The sequence below is a fragment of the Zalophus californianus genome, chromosome 12 (assembly GCF_009762305.2).
Source record: "Zalophus californianus isolate mZalCal1 chromosome 12, mZalCal1.pri.v2, whole genome shotgun sequence".
Taxonomy (NCBI): domain Eukaryota; kingdom Metazoa; phylum Chordata; class Mammalia; order Carnivora; family Otariidae; genus Zalophus; species Zalophus californianus.
The window spans coordinates 16,271,008-16,294,991 of NC_045606.1; the positions used below are offsets into that span (position 1 = coordinate 16,271,008).

Here is a 23,984-nt window from a genome sequence, read left to right on the forward strand (position 1 = left end):
GAAACGTTCCATGCTCGTGGATTGGAAGAACAAACATTGTGAAGATGTCAATGCTACCTAGAGCAATCTACACATTCAATGCAATCCCCATCAAAATACCATCCACTTTTTTCAAAGAAATGGAACACATAATCCTAAAATTTGTATGGAACCAGAAGAGACCCCGAATAGCCAGAGGAATATTGAAAAAGCAAAGCAAAGCTGGCGGCATCACAATTCCGGACTTCCAGCTCTATGACAAAGCTGTCATCATCAAGACAGTATGGTACTGGCACAAAAACAGACACATAGATCAATGGAACAGAATCGAGAGCCCAGAAATGGACCCTCAACTCTACGGTCAACTAATCTTTGACAAAGCAGGAAAGAATGTCCAATGGCAAAAAGACAGTCTCTTCAACAAATGGTGTTGGGAAAATTGGAAAGCCACATGCAGAAGAATGAAACTGGACCATTTCCTTACACCACACACAAAAATAGACTCCAAATGGTTGAAAGACTTAAACGTGAGACAGGAGTCCATCAAAATCCTAAAGGAGAACACAGGTAGCAACCTCTTCGACCTCAGCCGCAGCAACTTCTTCCTAGAAACATCGCCAAAGGCAAGGGAAGCCAGGGCAAAAATGAACTATTGGGATTTCATCAAGATAAAAAGCTTTTGCGCAGCAAAAGAAACAGTCCACAAAACCAAAAGACAACCGACAGAATGGGAGAAAATATTTGCAAATGACATATCAGATAAAGGGCTAGTATCCAAAATCTATAAAGAACTTATCAAACTCAACACCCAAAGAACAAATAATCCAATCAAGAAATGGGCAGAAGACAGGAACAGACATTTTTCCAAAGAAGACATTTAATTCCCAACAGACACATGACACATGAAAAAGTGCTCCACATCACTTGGCATCAGGGAAATCCAAATCAAAACCTCAATGAGATACCACCTCACACCCGTCAGAATGGCTAAAATGAACAAGTCAGGAAACGACAGATGTTGGCGGGGATGCGGAGAAAGGGGAACCCTCCTACACTGTTGGTGGGAATGCAAGCTGGTGCAACCGCTCTGGAAAACAGTATGGAGGTTCCTCAAACAGTTGAAAATAGAGCTACCATACGATCCAGCAATTGCACTACTGGGTATTTACCCCAAAGATACAAATGTAGGGATCCGAAGGGGTATGTGCACCCCAATGTTTATAGCAGCAATGTCCACAATAGCCAAACTTTGGAAAGAGCTAAGATGTCCATCGACGGATGAATGGATAAAGAAGATGTGGTATATATACACAATGGAATATTATGCAGCCATCAAAGGAATGAGATCTTGCCATTTGCAACGACGTGGATGGAACTGGAGGGTGTTATGCTGAGTGAAATAAGTCAATCACAGAAAGACATGTATCATATGACCTCACTGATATGAGGAATTCTTAATCTCAGGAACAAACTGAGGGTTGCTGGAGTGGTGGGGGATGGGAGGGATGGGGTGGCTGGGTGATAGACATTGGGGAGGGTATGTGCTATGATGAGCGCTGCAAATTGTGCAAGACTGTTGAATCACAGATCTGTACTTCTGAAACAAATAATGCAACATATGTTAAGAAAAAAGAAAAAGAAGAAGATAGCAGGAGGGGAAGAATGAAGGGGAGTAAGTCGGAGGGGGAGACGAACCATGAGAGACGATGGACTCTGAAAAACAAACTGAGGGTTCTAGAGGGGAGGGGGGTGGGGGGATGGGTTAGCCTGGTGATGAGTATTAAAGAGGGCACATTCTGCGTGGAGCACTGGGTGTTATGCAGAAACAATGAATCATGGAACACTACGTCAAGAACTAATGATGTAATGTATGGTGATTAACATAACAATAAAAAATAAAAAAAAGGAAAGCACTATTAATTTTTTTTAAATGTTGACCACATGTTGAAATGAGACTGCTTTTTATATTTTGGGTTCAATAGATTAAAATTAGTTTCACCTGCTTATTCATACTTCTTTAAGTGTGGCTGCTAGAAAATCTTAAATGACGCATGTGACTACTATTTCAACTGGACAGGGCTACTCTAGCGTGATCAGGGCTTCTGTTCCGTCCAGGCTGGGGCCATCCTCCACATCCAGGCTGGAGGTGAATGGCTGCTGACTATCTCAGTGCAAAGTCTGGGCCAGGCTACTTCTTTCTTCTCCTCAGTCATGGAGGAGCCGCAGATCCTTACTCCAAGGGGACTATCTCAGGCTGTGTTTTATGCTAAGTGACAATAAAACTAGTCCAAGTGATCATTAAGCAGCTGCTGGAAGAACAGGGTGTGTCGATTTTTACCAGGCTCTGTCTGGCTTGCTAGCTCAGGGTTACGCGCAGTCAGGAGGTAAGTTCAAGGACATAAGTCCACCTATGGGAACGTCCCGGAAGTCCCTTGGTGGGACATGATACTGCCACCCAGTGGCCGTGTGCACAGCCACCATAACATGAATGTGGGCACAGTCTGGGTAAACCCTATATTGCTCTCAAGTAGACCTTCTGCACATGGAGTGTCATGGGAAACCACTGGACAATACCAGGAAAGAGTGTGGATCCCCAGACATCCGATTTCAAAGGGCTTTATTACAGACAAGCCACAGGGAGGGATTAATGTGATAAATAGGGGTCTCTCGAAATCATTGATTTTCTTCTTTCTGGATTTTTCTTTAGGTCTTGACCATGTCAGCATCAGATTGGACCTAGAGGCATTATTTCAGTTCAGCCACCTCATTCTGACCTTCAAGGTACAGATGTGTGGGCTTGCTGCCCCCTCTATCGACCTACGAAATGCTGGGCTTGCCTGGGATTTCACTTCCTTTCTTCCTGGCAGAGCACAGAAAGCTTTGTAAATCTCTGCTCAAGCTTTGTCATTTCGGTGTTGGTTCCTGAGTGGAAAACAAAACAAAACAAAACAAAACAAACGAACAAGAACCCCACTGCTCATTAATTAATGACTTAGATGTTCAACCAAAAAAAAAAAAAAAGAAAAGAAAAGAAAGACAGAAATCATACAAGATAGAGCAGGAAGGAAAACTCCAAGCACTGGGGTGATAGGGACTGCAAGAACTAGAAAAATATTTTTAAGGAGAAAAATGCAGGAAGTGGAAATCATTCAGGGAACTACAGAAAGGTTGAGATCAAAAGAGGCAGAAAAATGAAAGGGTCTTTACTAAGGATAGTTAGATGCCAGAGAAATCCTGTGCTCTAGTCATTCCCAAATCATTCATCAAAATTCTAATTTTGTCATCAGGCTGGAAGCTGACTTATAGTAATAAAAAATGAAAAACAGTGCCCCACAAGTGTTTGCCCTCAGAGGGCTCACCGTCTAGTAAAGGATACAAACATACATAGAGATTTAAAATCATAATACAAAATGGTAAGTGCAGGAACTGACATATGTTCAGAATGCTGGTGGGCTCCTTAAGGGGGTGAACTCTGCTCTGAGGAATCAGAATAAGTTTTCTGATAGATCTTAAAGGAGTTTGCCAGAGAAAAGTGTTCTTGTCAAAGAAAACCACGTGTAAATCGCTGTAAAATATCAATCACATTGCTTTTTAAAAATTGACATGCTCTCCTTCTTCAATGAATAATTCACACAGCCCATACACATCTTTTAAACAGAACCAGATGCGAGGCACAGTATATGTTCATGAAAGCTTGCCCTCTGATTGGAAAGAGATTTCTGTGTGTTCATTATATGATAGATTTTCAAAGATACAAATAAAGTTTGAAAAATGGAGATTAGGAAATATAAATGTTCAGTCTGAAGTGGATAATGAAATCTGCCTTTGTGAAGCATTACAAGTTTACTTCATGTTTTTCTAGACTTTTCGGCCTGCTGCGATGTTAGTTGAACGCTCCACAGACTATGGACACACCTGGAAAGTACTCAGATATTTTGCAAAAGACTGTGCTGCTTCCTTTCCCAATATCACATCGGGCCAGGCCCAGGGAGTGGGAGACCTTGTTTGTGACTCCAGATATTCGGATATTGAACCCTCCACTGGTGGCGAGGTAGCCTTTCCTTTCTTGGATTTCTCTGATAGAAATTAAACCTTTTTTTTGCTACTGTGGTTCATTTAAATGAAAACAACTTAGGTAGTGTTTACTGAAATAGAACTTAAGCTGTTGTTGTTGTTGTTTTTTAAGAATGAACGTGTCTAAATTGAAATGAGTCCTGCATTCGTTTCGAACTCAGATAAATAGTAAATAACTTATAGGAAATAACTGCACAGGGCACCTGGGTGGCTCCGTCAGTTGCGCGTCTGACTCTTGATCTCAGCTCAGGTCTTGATCTCAGGGTCATGAGTTCAAGCCCCTTGTTGGGCTCCATGCTGGGCATGGAGCCTATGTAAGAAAGAAAAGAAAAATAATTCTGCACATGAGTGCCCAGCTGAGGGTGAGCGGGGACTGAGACCCCAGGCTGGGTGCCGGGGCACAGGGCCCCCAGAGGAAGGAGCATCTGTTTCTAACCCTTGCTCTAGGCTAGCAGCAGCCCTGGTTTAGCTGTGTTCTCTCCATGCTCTGTAAACCACCACCCAGCTGGAATCTGCCAGGAGCTTCCTCTGAGCAAAGCTGGTGACTGGCAGAGGGTCAGGGCAGGAGTGAGGTTGGGCAGTAGGTTGGGCAGTATTATTTTATCAGGTAGAATGAAAGAATTGGCAGCAGAAGGCAGCTCTAGAATTCCCCTGCCAGATCCAGATGGATGATGACCTGCTGAACTGTGACCCCATCCCTCCACCCCAACCCCAGGCAGGAGCTATCAGAGCTTCTGCTGTCACGGACCACTTGGGCATAAAGAACCAGAATGACTGTTTAAGATCTTTCATTCATTTTCATTCTTGGGACTTTTATTCATGTGCGAACCCAAATAATAATCTGCATCCTACGCCACCGAGGGAGGCAATGACTCAGCCCTTTTGTAAGGTCAGGATCTCTTCTTTGAGACTATATTTAACAACGCTGTTTTGGGTAGGATGCTTATACATTTACCTATATTTGTTTTACAGGTCGTTTTAAAAGTTCTGGATCCCAGCTTTGAAATAGAAAACCCTTACAGCCCCTACATCCAGGGTATGAGTCGCTCTCCGTTTGTGCACCAATTCCTTTTCTAAAATTTCATATTAGGAGTGTTCCTTGTCACTGCGGGTCCATAGTCCATTAAGGGGATGTCAGACCAGGAGAGCGCCTTGACCTGATGCCTCCTAAGTGTGCTTTGCTTTGCTCTTTTCCTTTCTCTAGACCTTGTGACATTAACAAACCTGAGGATAAACTTCACCAAACTCCATACCCTGGGGGATACTTTGCTGGGAAGGAGGGAAAAGGAGTCCCTTGATAACTACTACTATGCTCTGTATAAGATGGTGGTGCGGGGCAGATGTTTTTGTAATGGCCACGCCAGCGAATGTGGCCCGGCGCAGAAAGTGCGGGAGACGCGTTTCAGCCCCACCGGAATGGTGAGTTACTGAGCAATCCCAAGGGGCACCTGGTTCCCTTACCTTTCCTGCACTGTGCTGCTGCTGGATATAGACCAGACTCTCTACAGGGGGTCCACCATCGAAGTGACAGCTTTGTGTGGGGGCAGGTGTCATTCAACCTGGCCTGACAGACCAGCTGGGGGAGCCAGGGGGCCGGGGGGGCCTTTGGTATTAATTAATGAATAGCATTTATCATTTATGATTTCACAGGAGCCCATCTTGCTCTCTTTTTGTTTTATTTGGCTTTTTCGGGAATGGAGCTTTGGTGGTGAGGACCCATGGTCCCACAAAAATGCCTTGAAGGTCTCTTGTATGAGAAAGCCTGTACTCTGTGCCAGGGTGTTTGACTAAAATCTGTCGCTGTCAAAATGGCCACTCCAAGTAACATTCTTGCCCTGGGAATGACTATTCCTAGCACTGATCTCTTCCATGCTTTGGGACGAGGCTTCAAAGAGTGATGTAGTAGAATAATTGTATTTTTACGCCAAGTCCCAAGGGTGTGTCCGTGAAATAATTTTAAAATATTAGCCAGACAAGGTGGGATGCTTTCCTGTCAGCCAACTCATATTTCCCTAGAAATAAAACGTGTCTCTTTGAACTTGGACATACAGGGCATTTTGTGGAAAAGCCAAGAGAATCACACATTTTTCTCCAGTTTCTTTGTTTTCTAATTCCCTCTTTTCCCTATGCTCCTCAGCCACCCCCGTGCATGCGCGCACACACACACACACACACACACACGTGCACACACACTCCCCATTCTGTCTCTCCTTGTGCTGCGGGCTGCAATATGTTGTCTTAAAAGCAGAACTCAGAAATGCCAAAAAATGTGTGTCCCAAACACCTTAAATTTTTTCAAAATTTTAGGGCTGGTTAAGCAAATAACAAAAGCTAGTCAAGGTTGGTGCCGTCACTAGCCAGGAACACTGAGAGGCGCCCGACCTGCTAGTTCACTTTCCACGTAATGAACCCCAGCATCCTCCAAGCAAAGTCCCCTTTCACACCCACGCAGGTTCACAGTCGCTGCGTCTGTCAGCACCATACAGACGGCCCGAACTGTGAGAGGTGCAGGGACTTCTTCCATGACGCTCCGTGGAGGCCAGGAGCAGGCCACCAGGACAGCACGTGCAGAGGTACGCGGGGAACATCCTCAGCCTGGACCCAGTGTGCTCTGCACCGCCTCAAAGACCACTGAGTTCATTTCAGTGGGGCTGCAGGTGACAGGGGTAATGGACCTGTGGCTCCGGCTCTGGCTGTGGGATATCCTGATGTTTCCCATGACCTCCAACTTCTCAAGTCTTCACACCAAACATGAACATTAATTTACACACTGAAACAACATGCACGTCATGTGGTCACTTTCCGGAGGAGGGGCAGAGCCATGTCACGGTACTATCAGTGGGGACAGGGCTGGTCCAGGATCTGGTGAATACCAGGTTTGGTACAGAGATCCCTACCGTTTTCCTGAATACTCATACATTCCATGAACTGGATCTTTTTTTTTTTTTAAGATTTTATTTATTTGACAGAGAGAGAGCACAAGCAGGGGGAGCAGCAGGGGGAGAGGGAGAAGCAGGCTTCCTGCTGAGCAAGGAGCACGATATGGGGCTCGATCCTAGGGCCCCAGAATCATGACCTGAGCCGAAGGCAGATGCTTAACTGACTGAGCCACCCAGGCGCCCCTCATGAACTGGATCTTAAACACATATGTCAGGAGAGATGAGGACAAGGACCGAGTCTGACAGGCTATTGTATTTTTTATAAAATAGGCTAATAAGGTAGAGGGTTTTCTTGTAAGGTGTTCATGGCCTCTGAATTTTGATGAACTTCCATACAAACTTGTTACTCAGTTTCTTTTCCCAGACGGGGAAGGGGGGTTAGGATGTGAGGGAAGAGTTCTCATGAAAATGTCCCATCCATGAGAGTCACAGCGGGCAGACCCAGCAAAACAGAGCCTGAGATTTTGCTATTTACAGGGAAACCCCAGCAAGGCACACAGCACAGACTTTACCACCAAGACAAAGTCCTTTCCCTCTGTTGCTCTGGCTGAGCCCCAGATGGGATGAGAGTGACCTATATCCGCCCTTCCAGCTCTTCTGCCCATGGAGGTGGAGAAGCAGGTGGGGGCCCAGCTTGGACATCTTATCTGAGGATCTCTGGACCCACAGAACATGGGATATAAAAATTCAAGTTTACAAAGCCTGAGTCAGTAAAAGTATTCTTTACTGGAAAACAAGGTGCACCCTAGGCCTTCTGGATCACCCAAATGATTTACTTTTGTTTATTTGATATAAAAAAAACACAAATATTAAACACAGGGAGCACATTTTACAGAGAATATGAGCAGAATCAGAGCACTAGGAAGATCCTTTGAAAGCACCTGGGTTTTTTTCTTTAAATTTTTTATTGTTATGTTAATCACCATACATTACATCATTAGTTTGTGATGTAGTGTTCCATGATTCATTGTTTGTGCATAACACCCAGTGCTCCATGCAGAACGTGCCCTCTTTAATACCCATCACCAGGCTAACCCATCCCCCCACCCCCCTCCCCTCTAGAACCCTCAGTTTGTTTTTCAGAGTCCATTGTCTCTCATGGTTCGTCTCCCCCTCTGATTTACCCCCTTCATTCTTCCCCTCCTGCTATCTTCTTCTTTTTTTTCCTAACATATATTGCATTATTTGTTTCAGAGGTATGGATCTGTGATTCAACAGTCTTGCACAATTTGCAGCGCTCACCATAGCACATACCCTCCCCAATGTCTATCACCCAGCCACCCCATCCCTCCCACCCCACCCCCACTCCAGCAACCCTCAGTTTGTTTCCTGAGATTAAGAATTCCTCATATCAGTGAGGTCATATGATACATGTCTTTCTGTGATTGACTTATTTCACTCAGCATAACAACCTCCAGTTCCATCCACGTTGTTGCAAATGGCAGGATCTCATTCCTTTTGATGGCTGCATAATATTCCATTGTGTATATGGACCACATCTTCTTTAGCCGTTCATCTGTCGATGGGCATCTTGGCTCTTTCCACAGCTTGGCTATTGTGGACATTGCTGCTATAAACATCAGGGTGCACGTACCCCTTCGGGTCCCTACATTTGTATCTTTAGGGTAAATACCCACTAGTGAAAGCACCTGTTTTAATCTGTGTGTCCTGGGGGCGCCACCGGGGCTCAGTGGGTTAAGGGTCTGCTTGGGCTCAGGGTCCTGGGATTGAGTCCCCCATCCGGCTCCTTGCTCAGCGCGGAGTACGCTTCTCCCCGGCCCCCCACCCCGCCTCTCCCCGGCCCCCCGCCCCGCCTCTCCCCGCCCCCCCACCCCGCCTCTCCCCGCAGCTTGTACTCCAGTGCTCACTCTCTCAAATAAATACAATCTTTAAAAAAAACTGATCTGTGCATACTTGGTGTATCTCTAACAAGGCGGGGTAGTGGCGGGAGATGGAGAGGCAGGAGGGCTGCGGTGATTGGCGCGGCCCAGCTGCTCGGTGTCCCCCAGACCTCAGCCAATCTCTCATAGCCCGTCTCCTTCCTCAGCTTGTCGCTGCAACAGCCACGCTGACCGCTGTCACTTCGACATGATGGCGTACGTGCGGAGCGGCGGCCGCAGCGGGGGCGTGTGCGAGGACTGCCGCCACCACACCGAGGGGCAGCACTGTGACCGCTGCAGACCCCTCTTCTACAGGGACGCGCTCAAGGCCATGTCCGATCCTCACGCGTGCATCCGTGAGTCCCCGGCCGCGGGCCTATCTGTCCCATGCGTGTGAGCAGAGGCTGATGGAGAGGCCTCCCTTGCACCGCCAGCCCCCCGCTCGGTTGCGCAGCATGCCCAGAGCGCCGGGGTTAGGGGCCGGGGGGTTGGGGTGGGGGCTCGCCAAAGCTCTGCAGCTCCAAGAGCTTCGGTTCTCAGCCCAGTTTGGGCGGAATGATCCGGGTCCGTACTGTTAGCCCCTGGTGAATGAGGAAACTATGCTGGATTGAGCCAGCGGTGGGCGCGTGGTTTCAGAGGAAGCTGCGGACACCCGGGTGTGCTGGAGGTCAGCGGGGGCAAGTAGCCGACCGCAGTCGCCCGGCTTACCGGGGCCGGCTGGCTCCACCGTGCCGGCGCAACAGGTATTCCGTAGAAACGTACTTGGGATTTTGAACTTGGATCTTTCCCCAGCCTAGCGGAAAGGGGACGACCCTCTCTCCCCATGCTGGGCGGGGCAGCTCCCAGTCAGTGCCGCTGGTCAGGAGGGTCTGCAGCCAATAAACTGCCCACAGCCATTCTGTTCCCACACAGCCACTCTGTCGCTTTCAGTACGGTAGTCAGTAGATTACACGAGACAGGCAACGCTCCGTTATACAACAGGCTGTGTGTCGGATGATTTTGCCCAACTGTCAGCCAGTGTGAGTGTTGTCAGCACTGCTAAGGCAGGCTAGACTAAGCCATGATGTTTGGTCGGTTAGATGTAGTAAATATATTTTCGACTTAAGAAATTTTCGGCTTATGATGTCGAGGAAGTCGAGGAAGATCCATAGTGAAATTGGCTGCAACATTTGTCTGGCTGTAGACAATTCAGTTTTGCTGATAAGCTAACATTACCTGCTGCTGCTGCAGCTTTTTAAGATTCATTTTATTTACGTTAGAGAGAGAGAGAACCCGAGCAGGAGGGGCAGAGGGAGAGGGAGAGAGTCTTAAGCAGACTCCGTGCTGAGCGTGGAGCCCGATGCTTGGCTCAATCTCATGACCCTGAGACCATGACCTGAGCTGAAACCAAGAGTCGGTGGCTTACCTGACTGAGCCACCCAGGCACCCCACCTTGCTTCTTTTATTTTTTTTAATCTTTAAAAATCTTTCATTTTGTCCTTAATCTCAACTTTTAAAAATAGAATATGTTATGCATATACAAATAATAGAGAATAATATAATAAGCACCCTTATGCCCACCCGCAGCCATGTCAAAACATATCTTACGCTATCATTTATCAGGACCTTAATAAGCACTACGGATGCTGCTGGGGACCCAGGCGCACACTTGACCCATTTGTTACCCTCTTTCCTGGGATAAACCTCACATATTTGGCAATTATCATTGCAATGCCAGCTTTTACACTTTCATAGGTTCTTGTATACAAACAATATATGTTGGCATTTTTTCAAATTTCAGATAAATGGTATCCCACTGTATGTGTCCTTCATTATTTTGTTCAACATTATATTTTTGAAATTTGTCCATATCAGGCAGCCCTCAGTCTCCAGTTTTAATATCTGTATGTAATATATGTATAGCACTCTTTCTTCCTCTAAGTATGACAAAACCTATCTGGCCATTTTTCTTTTGATGCTTCAAAAAAATTCTTGTATATGTGGCCTTGTGCACATGCACGAATCCTGCCCCTAAGACCCATACGGAGAAGTGGAATTACTGGACCATAGGGTATGAACTTTGTCAAGTCGATTACATGACACTGCTTTGTTCCCTAAGTGGGGGTACCAGTTAACACCTGCACCAGCAGCATGCCAGCATTCCCATTGCTCTGTGTCTTGGCCAACCCCGGGTTTTGTCACACTTCAATTTTTGCTAATGAAAAGTTATCTCATCATTATTTTCATTTGAACGTCCCTGCAAGAATGAGACTAGAGCGAGACAAGCCAAGCACCCAGGTCCCAACACTTCAGGAAGGTCTCTCTGTCTCTCTCTGAGTGACGTAAGCATGGGGTTGACACCTGCCATTTGCACTAACCTGGCAGTGAGCACCTCCTTAAGTTTTACACCCTAGGCACCTTGCTTGTCTCACTCCAATCCCAGCACTGCTGTCGATTACTGCATAGATAAATACTCCAACTTGATTTCCAATACCACGTGCCAGTTCCTGGGTCTGAGGTTTTACTCTACTAGCAGACTGACAAGGAGCTTGTTGCTGTTTCATGGATGCTGGCGGAAGACCTGAAACCCCTGGGTGAAAGACAAAGGACTTCATTACCCATGACACAACAAGCAACAAGATGCTTGTATTGGTGTATGTTCCCATGTCCCTAAGCCCTGAGTCCCATGGGGCAATTCAAAGGATGCCAGGTGGATCCCGCATACCTAATGAGTTTATGCCACAGCCAAGGAACACTGAGCTTGGGGGATTCATTGCTTTTATAGCAAGGGGAAGCATGCCTGTTCTTTGTCCAGGGGAAGAAGTTACCTCATCCCTCAAGGTAGCTTGCTGAAAACACAACCTTTAGAAATGGCCCTGGTGAAGAGCAGTCAGGGCCTTGCATTGTTGCCATACTCAGCAAAAAACGTTTGGATGCCCAGGGCCTGTGGAAAGTTGCCTCTCCCAAGACCCAGAAATCCTGCTTCTTAGGCGATATCATCAATATCTTATTATTTTGGGGGGAGGGGTTTGCTATAAAACTACAACTTCAAACTTTATATAACACATAAAATAAAGTCATATACAGAAGTAATTCATAGCCACCTGAATGTATACAACATCCTAGGTTTCAAACTTTAAATCCTCACAATGTAGGAAAAGCATAAATGAAGTTTTTTTTCAGATTACTTAGTGGGGGGTGGAGGGATGGGGTAACTGGGTGATGGACATTAAGGAGGGCATGTGATGTAATGAGCACTGGATATTATATAAGACTGATGAATTACAGGCCTGTACCTCTGAAACCATAATATATGTTAATTAATTGAATTTAAATTTAAAAATGTTATAAGGAAAGATAACTTAGTAGGTACCTGACTGCATAACATTTTCCCTTACATGACCTGTTTAAAATTGATACAAAGAACTGAATTCTTAGAAAAAACATTTCTTTAAATCAGTGTCCTAAGTGTCCTACATCTTTTTTACCAGAATCTATAATCCACCCCCACTGCCTTACACACACACACAACACACACACACACGCACACATTTTATTAATATTTTAAACTCTATTCATTTATAAAAGAAGAAGAAATTGCTCTCTTACGTAGAATCAGGGGGAAATAATAATGTTTTGAAACAGATAATCTAGGACTCTGGGAAGAGACTAGAAGTAACTAAGCCAGATAGTCACATCAACCAAAGTCTTGTTCCTTAAAAACCACTTAGTATTGGGGCACCTGGGTGGCTCAGTAAGCTAAGCGTCTACCTTCAGCTTAGGTCATGATCCCAGGCTCCCTGCTCAGCAACGAGTGGGCTTCTCCCTCAGCCCCTCCCCCTGCTGTGCTCTCACTTGCTCTTGCTCGCTCTCTCACTCAAATAAATAAATAAAATCTTTTAAAAAAAAACTGCTTAGAATTAATGATGGCACTTCTGAAGGAAACTAAGAAAACTAGTACCCAGACATGACATTAAGAAGTCGTTCTTTATAAACAAGGAACTGTTTTGTTTTTTTGTAAGGAAAGGCAAATGAGGAGCTTGTAAAACAACTTCCATGAGACTCCCCAGTTTCCCTAAACACATGTTTATGTGTGTGGGATTATGTGTGTACAAATGACATTTATTAAGACTGACCAGCAGTCTCACATAAATTTTCTCTGAATTGTCCTTGTTTGAGCCTAAATATTTATATAATCAGATTCCAGGCCTAAGGGATGACCAATTTTAAGTCTTCTGTGATTAAAACACAGTCAAATGTGATACAGGAAAAGACACAAAGATTTGGTAGATTCAACCACTGATAATGTGAGTTTGCTGGAGTTAAGTTGTGTGATGCCGAGAAATTTTATTGGGCTTCTTCTGGTTTTCCCCAGACTAAACAGAACCAAATGCTGTTTTTCCGTAATAAGATTTTATTACCAGTCACAATCCAATAACAGTTGAAAATCTAAAGATTCTGTCAGACAAACCACATATTTGCTTCAATACCCCAAACGACTAGGTTTTTTCCACCAAACTCACTAACCTGAATGGGTGTTATATAAACATACATAACATGGCTTTAGATTGAAGGGGTTTGTTTTTATTCCTCCAAAGTAAAACTGTATGAATGTGAATATAATTATTTCTTAGAATCAGGATATTCATTTTTTAAAATCTTTATTGCATTCCTTAAAAGTGGCATCCCTTGGAAACCCAGCCCCACGAGGCTACGAGAGACGCCGGTGGTCATCTGATTATCTACCTGCAGACTTGTCCTCTCTACCAAAGCTACATCAACTGCTGTTCCAACCTCTCCTGGACACTACCCCTCAAAACTGGGGGGGGGTCACTGCTCTACTGGCAGCTCTAACTGTCAGAGAGCTCTTCCTTATGGTCAGATCACTCTCTGCCTTTTATCACTTCTCCCGTCTGGAATTAGTCGTGCGATCAGCATCCTTTTCCACAGCCTTCAAGTTTCTCCTGAACAGAAAAGGGGGTGGGGGGTGGGGTGGTGCTTTTGTTGCTCCTTTGCGATAGGCGACCATCTCATTTTGCAGAATCTCTTCATCCCAGCTTTTGCTGTGCCCGCAGATTTCCAAAAAGGAAACGGTGATATAAACCCTTCTTGCTATTCTCCCTCTTTCTTTCTTGAAGGTGCTTCTTCCAGGACGAATTAAAGAGAATGCTAGCATTTATCCTTATTTTCTGTGATGGGGAAGGGCAGACTTACTTTCTTAACCAGATTTCAGAGATTTGGTAGATATGTTTTTTTCTCTTACTCTCTCATGACCCTCGATTATATATACATATATATGTATATTTGTGTATTTATGTATACATAAATAATATATGTAATTAATATATTAATAATATATAAATATGTATATAAATATATATAAATATATAAGTAATATATATAAGTATATATATTGTGTATTTCATTACAGCATCCCATGCTTACTTGCCTCTAGACTTCATTCTCACCTTTGGAGTCTTATTTTCTTCTTTTAATCTTTCTTTCATTGAGGTGAAATTGACATAACATAAAATTAACCACTTTAAAATGAACAACAATTTAGTAGCACAAAGTTGTACGATCAACATCTCTACCTAGCTCCAAAATGTCTTCATCACCCTGCAAACTAATCAATGTACTCTTCACACCCAATTTTCATAAGAGCAGTCTTCCTCTGATCCTCTTACTTTAGAATCACTTAAAAGCCTTAAATATATATATATATATATATATATATATATATATATATACATATATGCATACACATATGTATGTATGGGATCGTTCAGCATTTTCCAAAGCCGGAGATCTGGGAGACATTTCTGAACAGCCTTCGCCCACTGGTCTAGTTGTTTAAACGTAGTTAATTATTTAAACAAAATAAAATAGTTATAACGTGAGTAAAATGCTATGTTTATATCTCAGGTTTCCCGCAATTTGCAATTAACTAAGATAATGCGTGTCTGTGTCCCCAGCTTGTGAATGTGACCCAGACGGGACCTCATCGGGTGGCATGTGTGTGAGCCACTCTGATCCTGCTTTGGGGACTGTGGCCGGCCAGTGCTTGTGCAAGGAGAACGTGGAAGGAGCCAAGTGCGACCAGTGCAAGCCCAACCACCACGGGCTGAGCGCCGCGGACCCCGCGGGTTGTCAGCGTAAGTCGGCAGCGGCGGTCCACCAGCCCGGATGCGTTTTAAAGCTTGGGGCTGTCTCTTTCAGCCCTAAAATTCGGTCATTGTAAACATCCAAGGTATTGCCAGCCTCTGGGTTTTCTAAAGTGATGCAAACAAACCTCCCACAAATTTTAGTAAATTGGTGATTTTTCTCTTGGTGGTTAGCTGAGATTATCATAAGGGACCAGCAGGGGGCGCTCACGTTTCCTCACTGGGGCAAACATGGGAAAATGCCAAGAAATTTAATGCCAAGTTGCGAAACCTTTAGAAAAATGGTCTGGACTTGGACTCTCTTATACAAATCCGTTAAATTACATTACGCATTTATGCATAGATTGAGGACTTCTTAAGCAATCTTCAAGTGGTTGTTTCTTTTCTTTTTCCTTCTTTAAAATTACTTTTCCCCTTTCTTCTCATACCCCTCCTGGATTTGGTCCTATATTCTGTGACAAAGAGAAGAAAAAAATTAAAGAGCCAAGGGAGAGGTTGTGGGGAAATAGGAAGAACCTCAGAGTTTTCTGGGGCCAAATGGGGAGACCCTTGGCCCCGGGATCACAGAAATTTAGAGTTGCCTGCGGTCTCATAGAGCTGCAGATTCCCCAGGGAATCCTGGGGGAATAATTTCCCTTTGGTCACAGTGTCATGCTCTATGTCTTTGCTCATATAAGGAACTGTAGATTATTTGCATGTTTAGAGAACAGCATGCAGAATCCTACATTCTTCTGGAGTTTAATGGCAACATTAAATTCCAGGATAGTGAATTTTATCGTCAAGCCAATCCCCATCACACCCAAGTGTTTCCCCTGGCTCAGAATTGACCTGATGCCTTCCCAGAATAGGCCAAATGTTGTGGGGTATTTTTTTCTTTTGTAACAGTTTCAGTGAGATATAATTCACATACCATAAAATTCACCCTTTGAAGTACAATTCAGTGATTTCTAGTCTATTCAGAGTTGTGTTACCACCACTATAATCAATTTTAGAACATTTTCATTACCCCAGAAAGAAACCCTATAGCCTACTTCTGGCTCTCTACCCAAAAGATGGGAGAGATGTGTACACTCTTGTTCATATAGCAGCATTATTCACAATAGCCAAAAAGTAGAAGCGATCCAAGTGTCCAGCCATAGATGAGTGGGCAAGCAAAACGTGGCATATACATACAACAGAACATTCTTCAGCCTTAAAAGGAAGCTCTGACACATACAACAGTATGGACGGACTTTGAGGAGGTTCGGCTCAGTGAAATAAGCCAGTCACAAAAGGACAACTACTGTATGATCAGTCCACTTCCATGAGGTACCTCAAGCAGTCAAGTCCATGGAAGCACAAAGTAGTGGTTGCCAAGGGCTTGGGGGAGGACGGAAGGGGTGGAGATGGTGTTTAAAGGGCATAGAGTTTCAGTTTTGCAAAATGATGGACGAGTCCTGGAGATTAGTTGCAAAACAGTGTGGGTGTATTTAAAATGGTAAATTTTATGTCACATGTATTTTACCTTAAGAAAAGTAAAGAAGCCCCATGGCCTTTAGCTACCACCTCCCCAACCCCCATTCCCCCAGCCCTGGGCAAGCATGAGTCCACTTTCTGTCTCTGTAGATTTGCCCATTGTGGACATTTCATGCGAATGAAATCATCCAATATGTGGTCCTTTGTGACTGGCTTCTTTCCCTTAGCATCATGTTTTCAAGGTTCGTCCATGTTGCAGTGTGTGTCAATGTTTCATTCCTTTTTATGGCTTAACAACATTCCATTGTTGTGGATACTCCACATATGACCGGCCTATCCATTCATCATTCGATGGACATTTGGGTTGTTTCCGCGAGCAGTGGTTTTTCCTGCAGGGGAAACGTGTATCTTGCTCTTAGCAAATTTCTTAGCCTTCACAACAAAGGCAGAACTCAGGGATGCCTGTGCGTGGCAGAGAAAGAGGAGGGAGACAATGAAAAGAAAACGTAACAAGGCAGTAAGAAGAGAGAAGAGAGAGAGAAACATTAGATGCATCTGCCAGAAAAGGAGCCATCGCTAACAACCACGAGCCTCAGAAACCCTTGCTCATCAAGCGAGCTGACCCCCCCCCCCCCCCGCGGCATCACTCAGGGTGACTGTCCCAGCTGCGCCCGCTTGCACAACTTCTTTTCCTTTATCTCCTCCTAAGTGCCATCCGACAGAACCACACGGGGCCTCTGGAAGTGTCTGGGCCTGGCTTTCGTGGGTGGGGTTGCACGCACTACAGTAATCGTGCGACCAGGCGGACCAGATACTAGGCAGGGCTGGCGGCTTTGTATTCTTGAGGCCACGTCATTTTGCTCTGTGTGAGCTCTTCAGGACAAGAGTGGGGTCAATAAAAATGAGAATAATTGTGTTTGCCGTGCTTTCAGCCTGCGACTGTAACCCCTGGGGGAGTCTGCCCCTCTCAGCCTGCGACGTGGACACAGGGCGATGCTTGTGCCAGCCGTTCGCCACGGGACCACACTGTGAAGAATGCACCGTAGGTATTTGCCTAGGATTGCCCTTGTAGGTCGTCGCTCCGATTTCTGCTGCCATTGCCCAGAAGAGACCCGGTCTTGTTCATTGCTTTCCTTGTCCTGATGTATTTCAGGCCTCCCTGGGAAAGGCTGTATATGCTACAGAAATGCGCAAACACTAGAAATCAGCCCCCACCCTTCTAGAGAGAGCCGGCTGTTAGACATTCGCCAGCACACCAACTTTTACCAAATTGGCCTGAACCCATTCAGGCACTGATGTCAGAAGTGTTATGTATGCCACTGTTCTCCCGAAAGTGCCAAGCAGTAGAATGTGACGATTTATCTCCGCCCCTCTCTCCGCCCACCAGATCACGGAGACTTTTCTTCTGTCTCTTGCATACAGTCCCTTTATCACCCCTACCACTCCTTGCCTAAAAAATATTTTGGATAAGCTCATTAAAAAAAATAAATAAAACCCCCAAACCACAGGATTACATGTATTGTAGATTCCTGTGGGAAATAAACTCCTGGATTTTTCACAGACTCCACTAAACATATGAGCACGTATGCCTAAAATTAGTCAAAGAAAACCTTTTTTTACACCATAAGAAGTGTGTCATGCAATTAGGGAGTTCAAATCCAACTCGTCCCTTTGTTCTCCCGTCTTGGCAGCCCACCGTGACATTTTAGCAAGAAAGAAAAAAAAAAAAAAAAGCTGAACCTAATAAAAGAACAGTGACCTTGATGTGTCTGAAGAAATGTAGCTGATAAATAAGAAACATATGCCTATTACAACATAGTTTTGTGGTAATATTTTAAGTCATTTTACTGAAAACATATGAGGATGGGGCACAGGAGGTGGGGAAAGAAAGCCAGTCAATAATGTACAAAGAGAGAGCTCTCTAAGACAGGGCAGGTGACCTAGAAATTATGAAGGAAGGTGAGCCAGGCCAACTCCAAGGCCATGTGGGGGCGACACGGAGAAAGATGCAGGAAAATAAATGAGTAGGGGCCACCCCGTGGGGGCTCGTCCATTGTGGCTGAGCCCACGCATCCGGCAGGTACCCCACTTCCTCCTGTGTCCGGTGGTGCCTGGGACCTGCGCGGAGGCCCCCCACATCCCCCCATGCCAGCACGCCCGGCCCAGGGGGAATTTTCACAACCACATCCTGAGTGAGGCCGGTCATGGCACGTTGTTTTGCCTGAACTGAAGTTTAGTTTTGGGAAAAATATCAAAATTCCTTTCCTGTGTTTTGTAACAAGTTAGGTCAACTTTTAATGTTTAAAATAAATCTTTTTGAGTAAAATCAGGCATAAAATTTTACCAAGCTAATGAAAAAAAAATGTATATTGATACTTAACAGGCCTGTTTCCAACAAGAGCGCCATGCCTAGTAAGACCTTAATTTTTTAATTGTCTGAGCGTGTTAACTTGAGAGCTGAGGGGGAAGCATTTTTTTTTTGAGCATTTTATAGTAAATGTTATCAGATTTAAGAACTAGTTGTTTGTATCTCACCAGCTGCTTATATTGAATAAAGGTCAAGATGTTGCAATGATGAAAAAAAGTCTCAAGCAAAGTTGACTCTCACACAGAGTTTATTATGCCAAAACAACTTATTTATAAACAAGAGAGCCTGCTGAACTGTGATATTCAACTAAGATCTCAAAAGCAGCTTGATTGATTTTTTTGTTTGTTTGCTTATCCCAAACATTTTAGGGTTGTGGAGGTAAAAATCCCTAGGGATTTTGTGGTAAGGGAACCTATTGGTTTTACAAAAGCAGTTGCAGATCAGCTAAAGACCTTCTCCCCAGACTGGCCTTAGGTAACCCAGTGGGAGACGGAATTGATACTGTTAGAGGACCCAGTAGTTTGCACCGCATCTGAGCTTGGAGTCATCCACAGACAACCCACCTGTCCCCCTCATTTCAAGTCCCAGAAATGGGAGATACGTGTCCTCGAAGATCGTTACCAAGTGCAGGCAAGAAAGGCTGGGTGATTGCCCAGGCTGTGTGGCTATTTGGCATGAGTCAGCTGAACCGTACTGGTTTTAATAGCACACTTAGAGCAGCAAATCTCTTCATAGCTGGAATCGGCTGAGCAGTTTCTCTTTGTAGGCTGGATACTGGGAACTGGAAGATCACCTCCATGGCTGTTCTCACTGCGACTGTGATATTGGAGGTGCTTATTCCAATATGTAAGTCAATCAAATGAATGACAAAGTTCTGTGGCTATAGTCTTCACTCACGTTTCCACATAAAAGCACATTTTATTCTGATATGCTCTTAGTCATCGGCCATGGGCTTTATTCCATGACAAGCAAAGGGCGTTGAAAAGCGATGATCTTGGAACATTAACTACAGCTCAGTTGATTTATTTTGCTTGAACTATTCCTAAGGAAAAGAGAAACAGTTCTACTCCCTGGCTATCCCAGGAGGTGGTAAAATGGATGCCTTGTGTGACTTGACCTGCCTAAAACACCAACTTTTTTGCCACCCTATAAAGAGAGGTCCAACACTCCTGTTTGCAGTCTTTAGAGCAGAATCAGAGGAAAGAATGGCTACTTGGGTTTTATAGATCTGGACTGGCTTTTCAAGACCAGACACGTAAAGCCCAAGGCCTCCTAACCTCCTCCTCAAGACAACTGATTGATAGATTCAAAGAGTGGGTCCAAACTCAGAAGGCATTGAGCTCAGCACTCCCATGCCTTCATTTTATACCTGCCCCCCCACCACCACCACATTTGTGCATGATGGATTTGTTTTTCCCCAGGTGCTCACCCAAGGATGGGCAGTGTGAATGCCGCCCGCACATCACAGGCCGCCGCTGCACTGAACCGGCCCCCGGCTACTTCTTTGCTCCTTTGAATTTCTATCTCTACGAGGCAGAGGAAGCCACCCCACTGCAAGGACTTGCGCCTTTGGTGCGTATTTCATTTAGTCTCCTTACAGATTTGATTTGATGGCGTGTCAGTCCATATATATATAACACACCCTTGAGATCATGGGTAAGGTACCTGGAAAAGAATGGTTTTGCCCACATATGCAGATCAGAGTAGACTTTAATTGATCATAGAACTGAAGATTATAGAAATTCTTGAGGGCAGAGTCTGCATTTTATTTAATCTTTGTAGTCCAATTCCAGCGCAGAGCCCAGCACATAAGGGGGAATTGGATTAAGTTGTGATTTCACTTTCGCTCTTTAAATGTGCCCCTCAGATAGCACGTGTTTATTGAGCATCTCCTTGTCTGCCTTCCCCACGACACTACAAACCATGAGAAGGAAGAATAGCTGTGTATCCCATTCACCACTGTTGCCCTAGTGCCTACCACAGTTCCTGACCCATGGTAGGAATGTCACAGACCTCTGCTAATGAGTGAATGAATAAGGTTCTAACAGACGAGGACACTGTGTTCTCTGGCCTCCTGAAGCTGATCTGAGATTAGCAGTTCTCACTGAAGGCAGCCATGTTCACTGGAGTGTGTGACTGCAAATGTCACTTGGCGTGCTACTTCATTTCCTACAAGTCACAGTCTTGTGGGAGCTTTTCCCTAAACATATTTTTCTAAAAGTCTCGTTAGCAGAGCAGACACATACATGCAGAACGGTTAGAGAAAACACGAGTTTGACTCCTGTGACATTCTCAAGCACGTGACGCCAGCCATAGGCAGGAATGTAACGGGGAAAAGGTAACGCGAGGTGAACGTCTCAAGGAGAGAAAGCATGTGAAGGTCAGTTCTGAAGACAGGATTTGGATAGAAAACGGGGGAACTCATCCAGTTTCCAGCAACGAAGTCATTTCCTGAGACCTCTTCTTTATCTGGACACTGTTGGTGGGAGGGATGAAAATGCCCCTTAGGAGGCTTGGAATGTTCTGTTTTACTGACTGGAATTGAGGAAGGGGGCAGGAGGCTTTTACTGTCCCTACTTAGACTTACAACCGTGGTGGGTGGAATCAAATGAAACAGTTCTATGTCCGCATTCATCATGGGTTTTAATTTTGTCTTTATGATGGAGAGTGGAAAAAAAAACAACTTTAATAAAGTAATATTAGTTTAGTAAGTATAGTTTATAGTAATATTAGTTTAGAAAGTAATAAAGTATGGTAATATTAGTTTAGAAAGTAATAAAGTAATATTAGTATTCATAGTTAGGCTGTAACTATGGTACGTAATAGAAAATATATATTGGCCCCTCCCCCTGGTTCTTGGTACAGAGCTCCTAAAGCCCGGGTAATTTTCTGAGTGATAAGAACACTAGGAACATCTTTTGTTCTAATATTTGGTCTTTGACCCTGGCTCTGGACACAGAGCTCCTAAATCCTTTGGAATTTCCTGGGTGATAGGAGTGTCTTCTGTTCTAATCGGTGACTCTTGATGGGCTTCTGGATGGGGGCTGGTCACCAGAAAGACCCAGCCATGATTGGAAGCTTGGAATTTTCAGTCCCACCCCTTCCCATTCGCTGGGAAGGGGAGAAGGACTAGAGATCGGGTTAATGATTGATCATGCCTATGTGATTAAAGCCTCCATAAAAATCTCCAAAAGTATGGGGTTCAGAGAGCGTCCAGGTTGGTGAGCGCATCCACGTGCCAGGAGGGTGGTGCACCCCGAATCCAGGGCCCAGAAGCTCCTACTTCCAGAACCGTCCCAGTCCGGTCCATGCCCTATGTATCTCTTCATCTGGCTGTTTATCTGTATGCTTTATTTTATAATAAACCGCTAAACATAAGTGTTCCCCTGAGTTTTGTCAGCGACTCTAGCAAGTTATCGAGCCCAAGTCCCAGTTTATAGCTGGCTGGTCAGACGTACCAGTAACAACCTGGATTTTCTACTGGCTTCTGAAGCGGGGCAGGGCGGTCTGGTGGGACTAAGCTCTTAACCTGTGGCATCTGACACTAAATCCAGGGAGATGGTGTCAGGACTGAATTAAGTCGTAAGACACCCAGCTGGTGTCAGAGACTTGGTGGGTGTGGGAATAAACCCACATATTGGTGTCAGAAGTGTTGTGAACATGGTAACTAACACTGTCACGGCAGAGGGGACACACAGTGGTGTCTCTCCTATACAACTGTAAATACAATCGGTCCCATTGTTTTAGATAAAACACAAAACAGATGTAATTGTCTAGTGTAGATGGACTGATACTTAACATTTATTCCCTGTGCACCACTGGCAGGTGCTGACAAGCCATTAAGTAGGATCATATCCTGTGCGGTTACAGCTCCAAACTGTGAGTAGTGTCTGACATGAAGCCCTACTCCTCTCTCCAAGGCTTTACAAAAAAAAAAAAAAAAAAAGTCAAGGCTATAGAACAGGCTTAAAGAATCAGGAAAATTGCTTAAAAAACTGGAAAGTCATATGTATGACAAAGGAAAGTAAATTCAAGGTGGGATTGATGTTAAACATTTAAAAAATAACAGCATGAATAATTTCCTCTCCACTAAAAACATGATCCTTGATTGTAGTAGAAAGGATTTAAGTTAGACACTAATTATTTGTGTGTTCATTTAACAGATACGTGTTGTGTGCTTACTATGCTATTGCTGTTGGTATTGATAAAACTTCCAGGGGCGCTGGGCTGGCTCAGTCAGTAGAGTGTGCGATTCTTGATCTTGGGGTCAGGAGTAGAGTTTACTTTAAAAATAATTTTTGGGGGGCGCCTGGGTGGCTCAGTTGGTTAAGTGACTGCCTTTGGCTCAGGTCATGGTCCTGGAGTCCTGGGATCAAGTCCCGCATCGGGCTCCCTGCTCAGCAGGGAGTCTGCTTCTCCCTCGGACCCTCCCCCCCCCATCTCATGCTCTCTCTCAAATAAATAAATAAAATCTTTAAAAAAACATAAAAATAAAAATAATTTTTTTAAACCTCACAGATTTCCACTTACTTAGTGCCTTGTGCTTTGCCCTTTATATGCATTATTTCTTTTAACTTTCCAAACAACCTAAGTATCAGCATCTTTAATTTCCAGATGAGGGAAACATTAGAGAGGTTGTGCAACTTGTCCAAAGTCACACAGCTGGTGGGCTGTGGGCCCTGGATTGAAACCCAGGTGCATCTGGTTCCATAAGGCTTGTTCTTACCCCAGCAATATGTGCCACCCAGTGCCTAACACTGACCTCCAGGCCAAAGGCAGTATAGAAAGCGATTCGTTAGGGTCTCTGCCCTCTAGGAATTTTTAACTATAGCAAATACACTTCCATAGATGGCTCAGGATGGGCACAGAGCCTTATGACAAGGAGAGTGGATACATGCATTGTGTTAAAATTTCAGAGTGAGTGATCCTTTATGAACAGGCTTAATGCATAGGTAGAATAATATGGCCAGAGACTTGAAAACAATAAGCGTTTCAGTTGGTGGCCTTGGTGAGAAGACAGTCCAGCCAGGAACGTTATAAGTAATGGCTCAGAGGAGAGACAGTGCAAGTGTATTCAGAGAACAGGAAGTTCATATAGGGAAGAAGTATTGGAAAAGAACATTAGATTTTCTTATTAAAGAGACTG

At 44.5% G+C, this 23,984-nt stretch overlaps 1 protein-coding gene across 1 annotated transcript in view; it reads left to right on the top strand.

The window, feature by feature from the left end:
- Positions 1-23,984, top strand: part of LAMB4 (laminin subunit beta 4) — a 109,778-nt gene that overhangs the window by 25,841 nt on the left and 59,953 nt on the right. The window contains exons 5-14 of the mRNA XM_027574784.2: positions 2,687-2,760; positions 3,842-4,030; positions 5,026-5,089; positions 5,258-5,472; positions 6,506-6,626; positions 9,040-9,228; positions 14,827-15,006; positions 17,403-17,512; positions 19,605-19,684; positions 20,260-20,410. Coding sequence (XP_027430585.2) covers positions 2,687-2,760; positions 3,842-4,030; positions 5,026-5,089; positions 5,258-5,472; positions 6,506-6,626; positions 9,040-9,228; positions 14,827-15,006; positions 17,403-17,512; positions 19,605-19,684; positions 20,260-20,410 — 1,373 coding nt within the window. The remainder of the gene's footprint in view (positions 1-2,686; positions 2,761-3,841; positions 4,031-5,025; positions 5,090-5,257; positions 5,473-6,505; positions 6,627-9,039; positions 9,229-14,826; positions 15,007-17,402; positions 17,513-19,604; positions 19,685-20,259; positions 20,411-23,984) is intronic.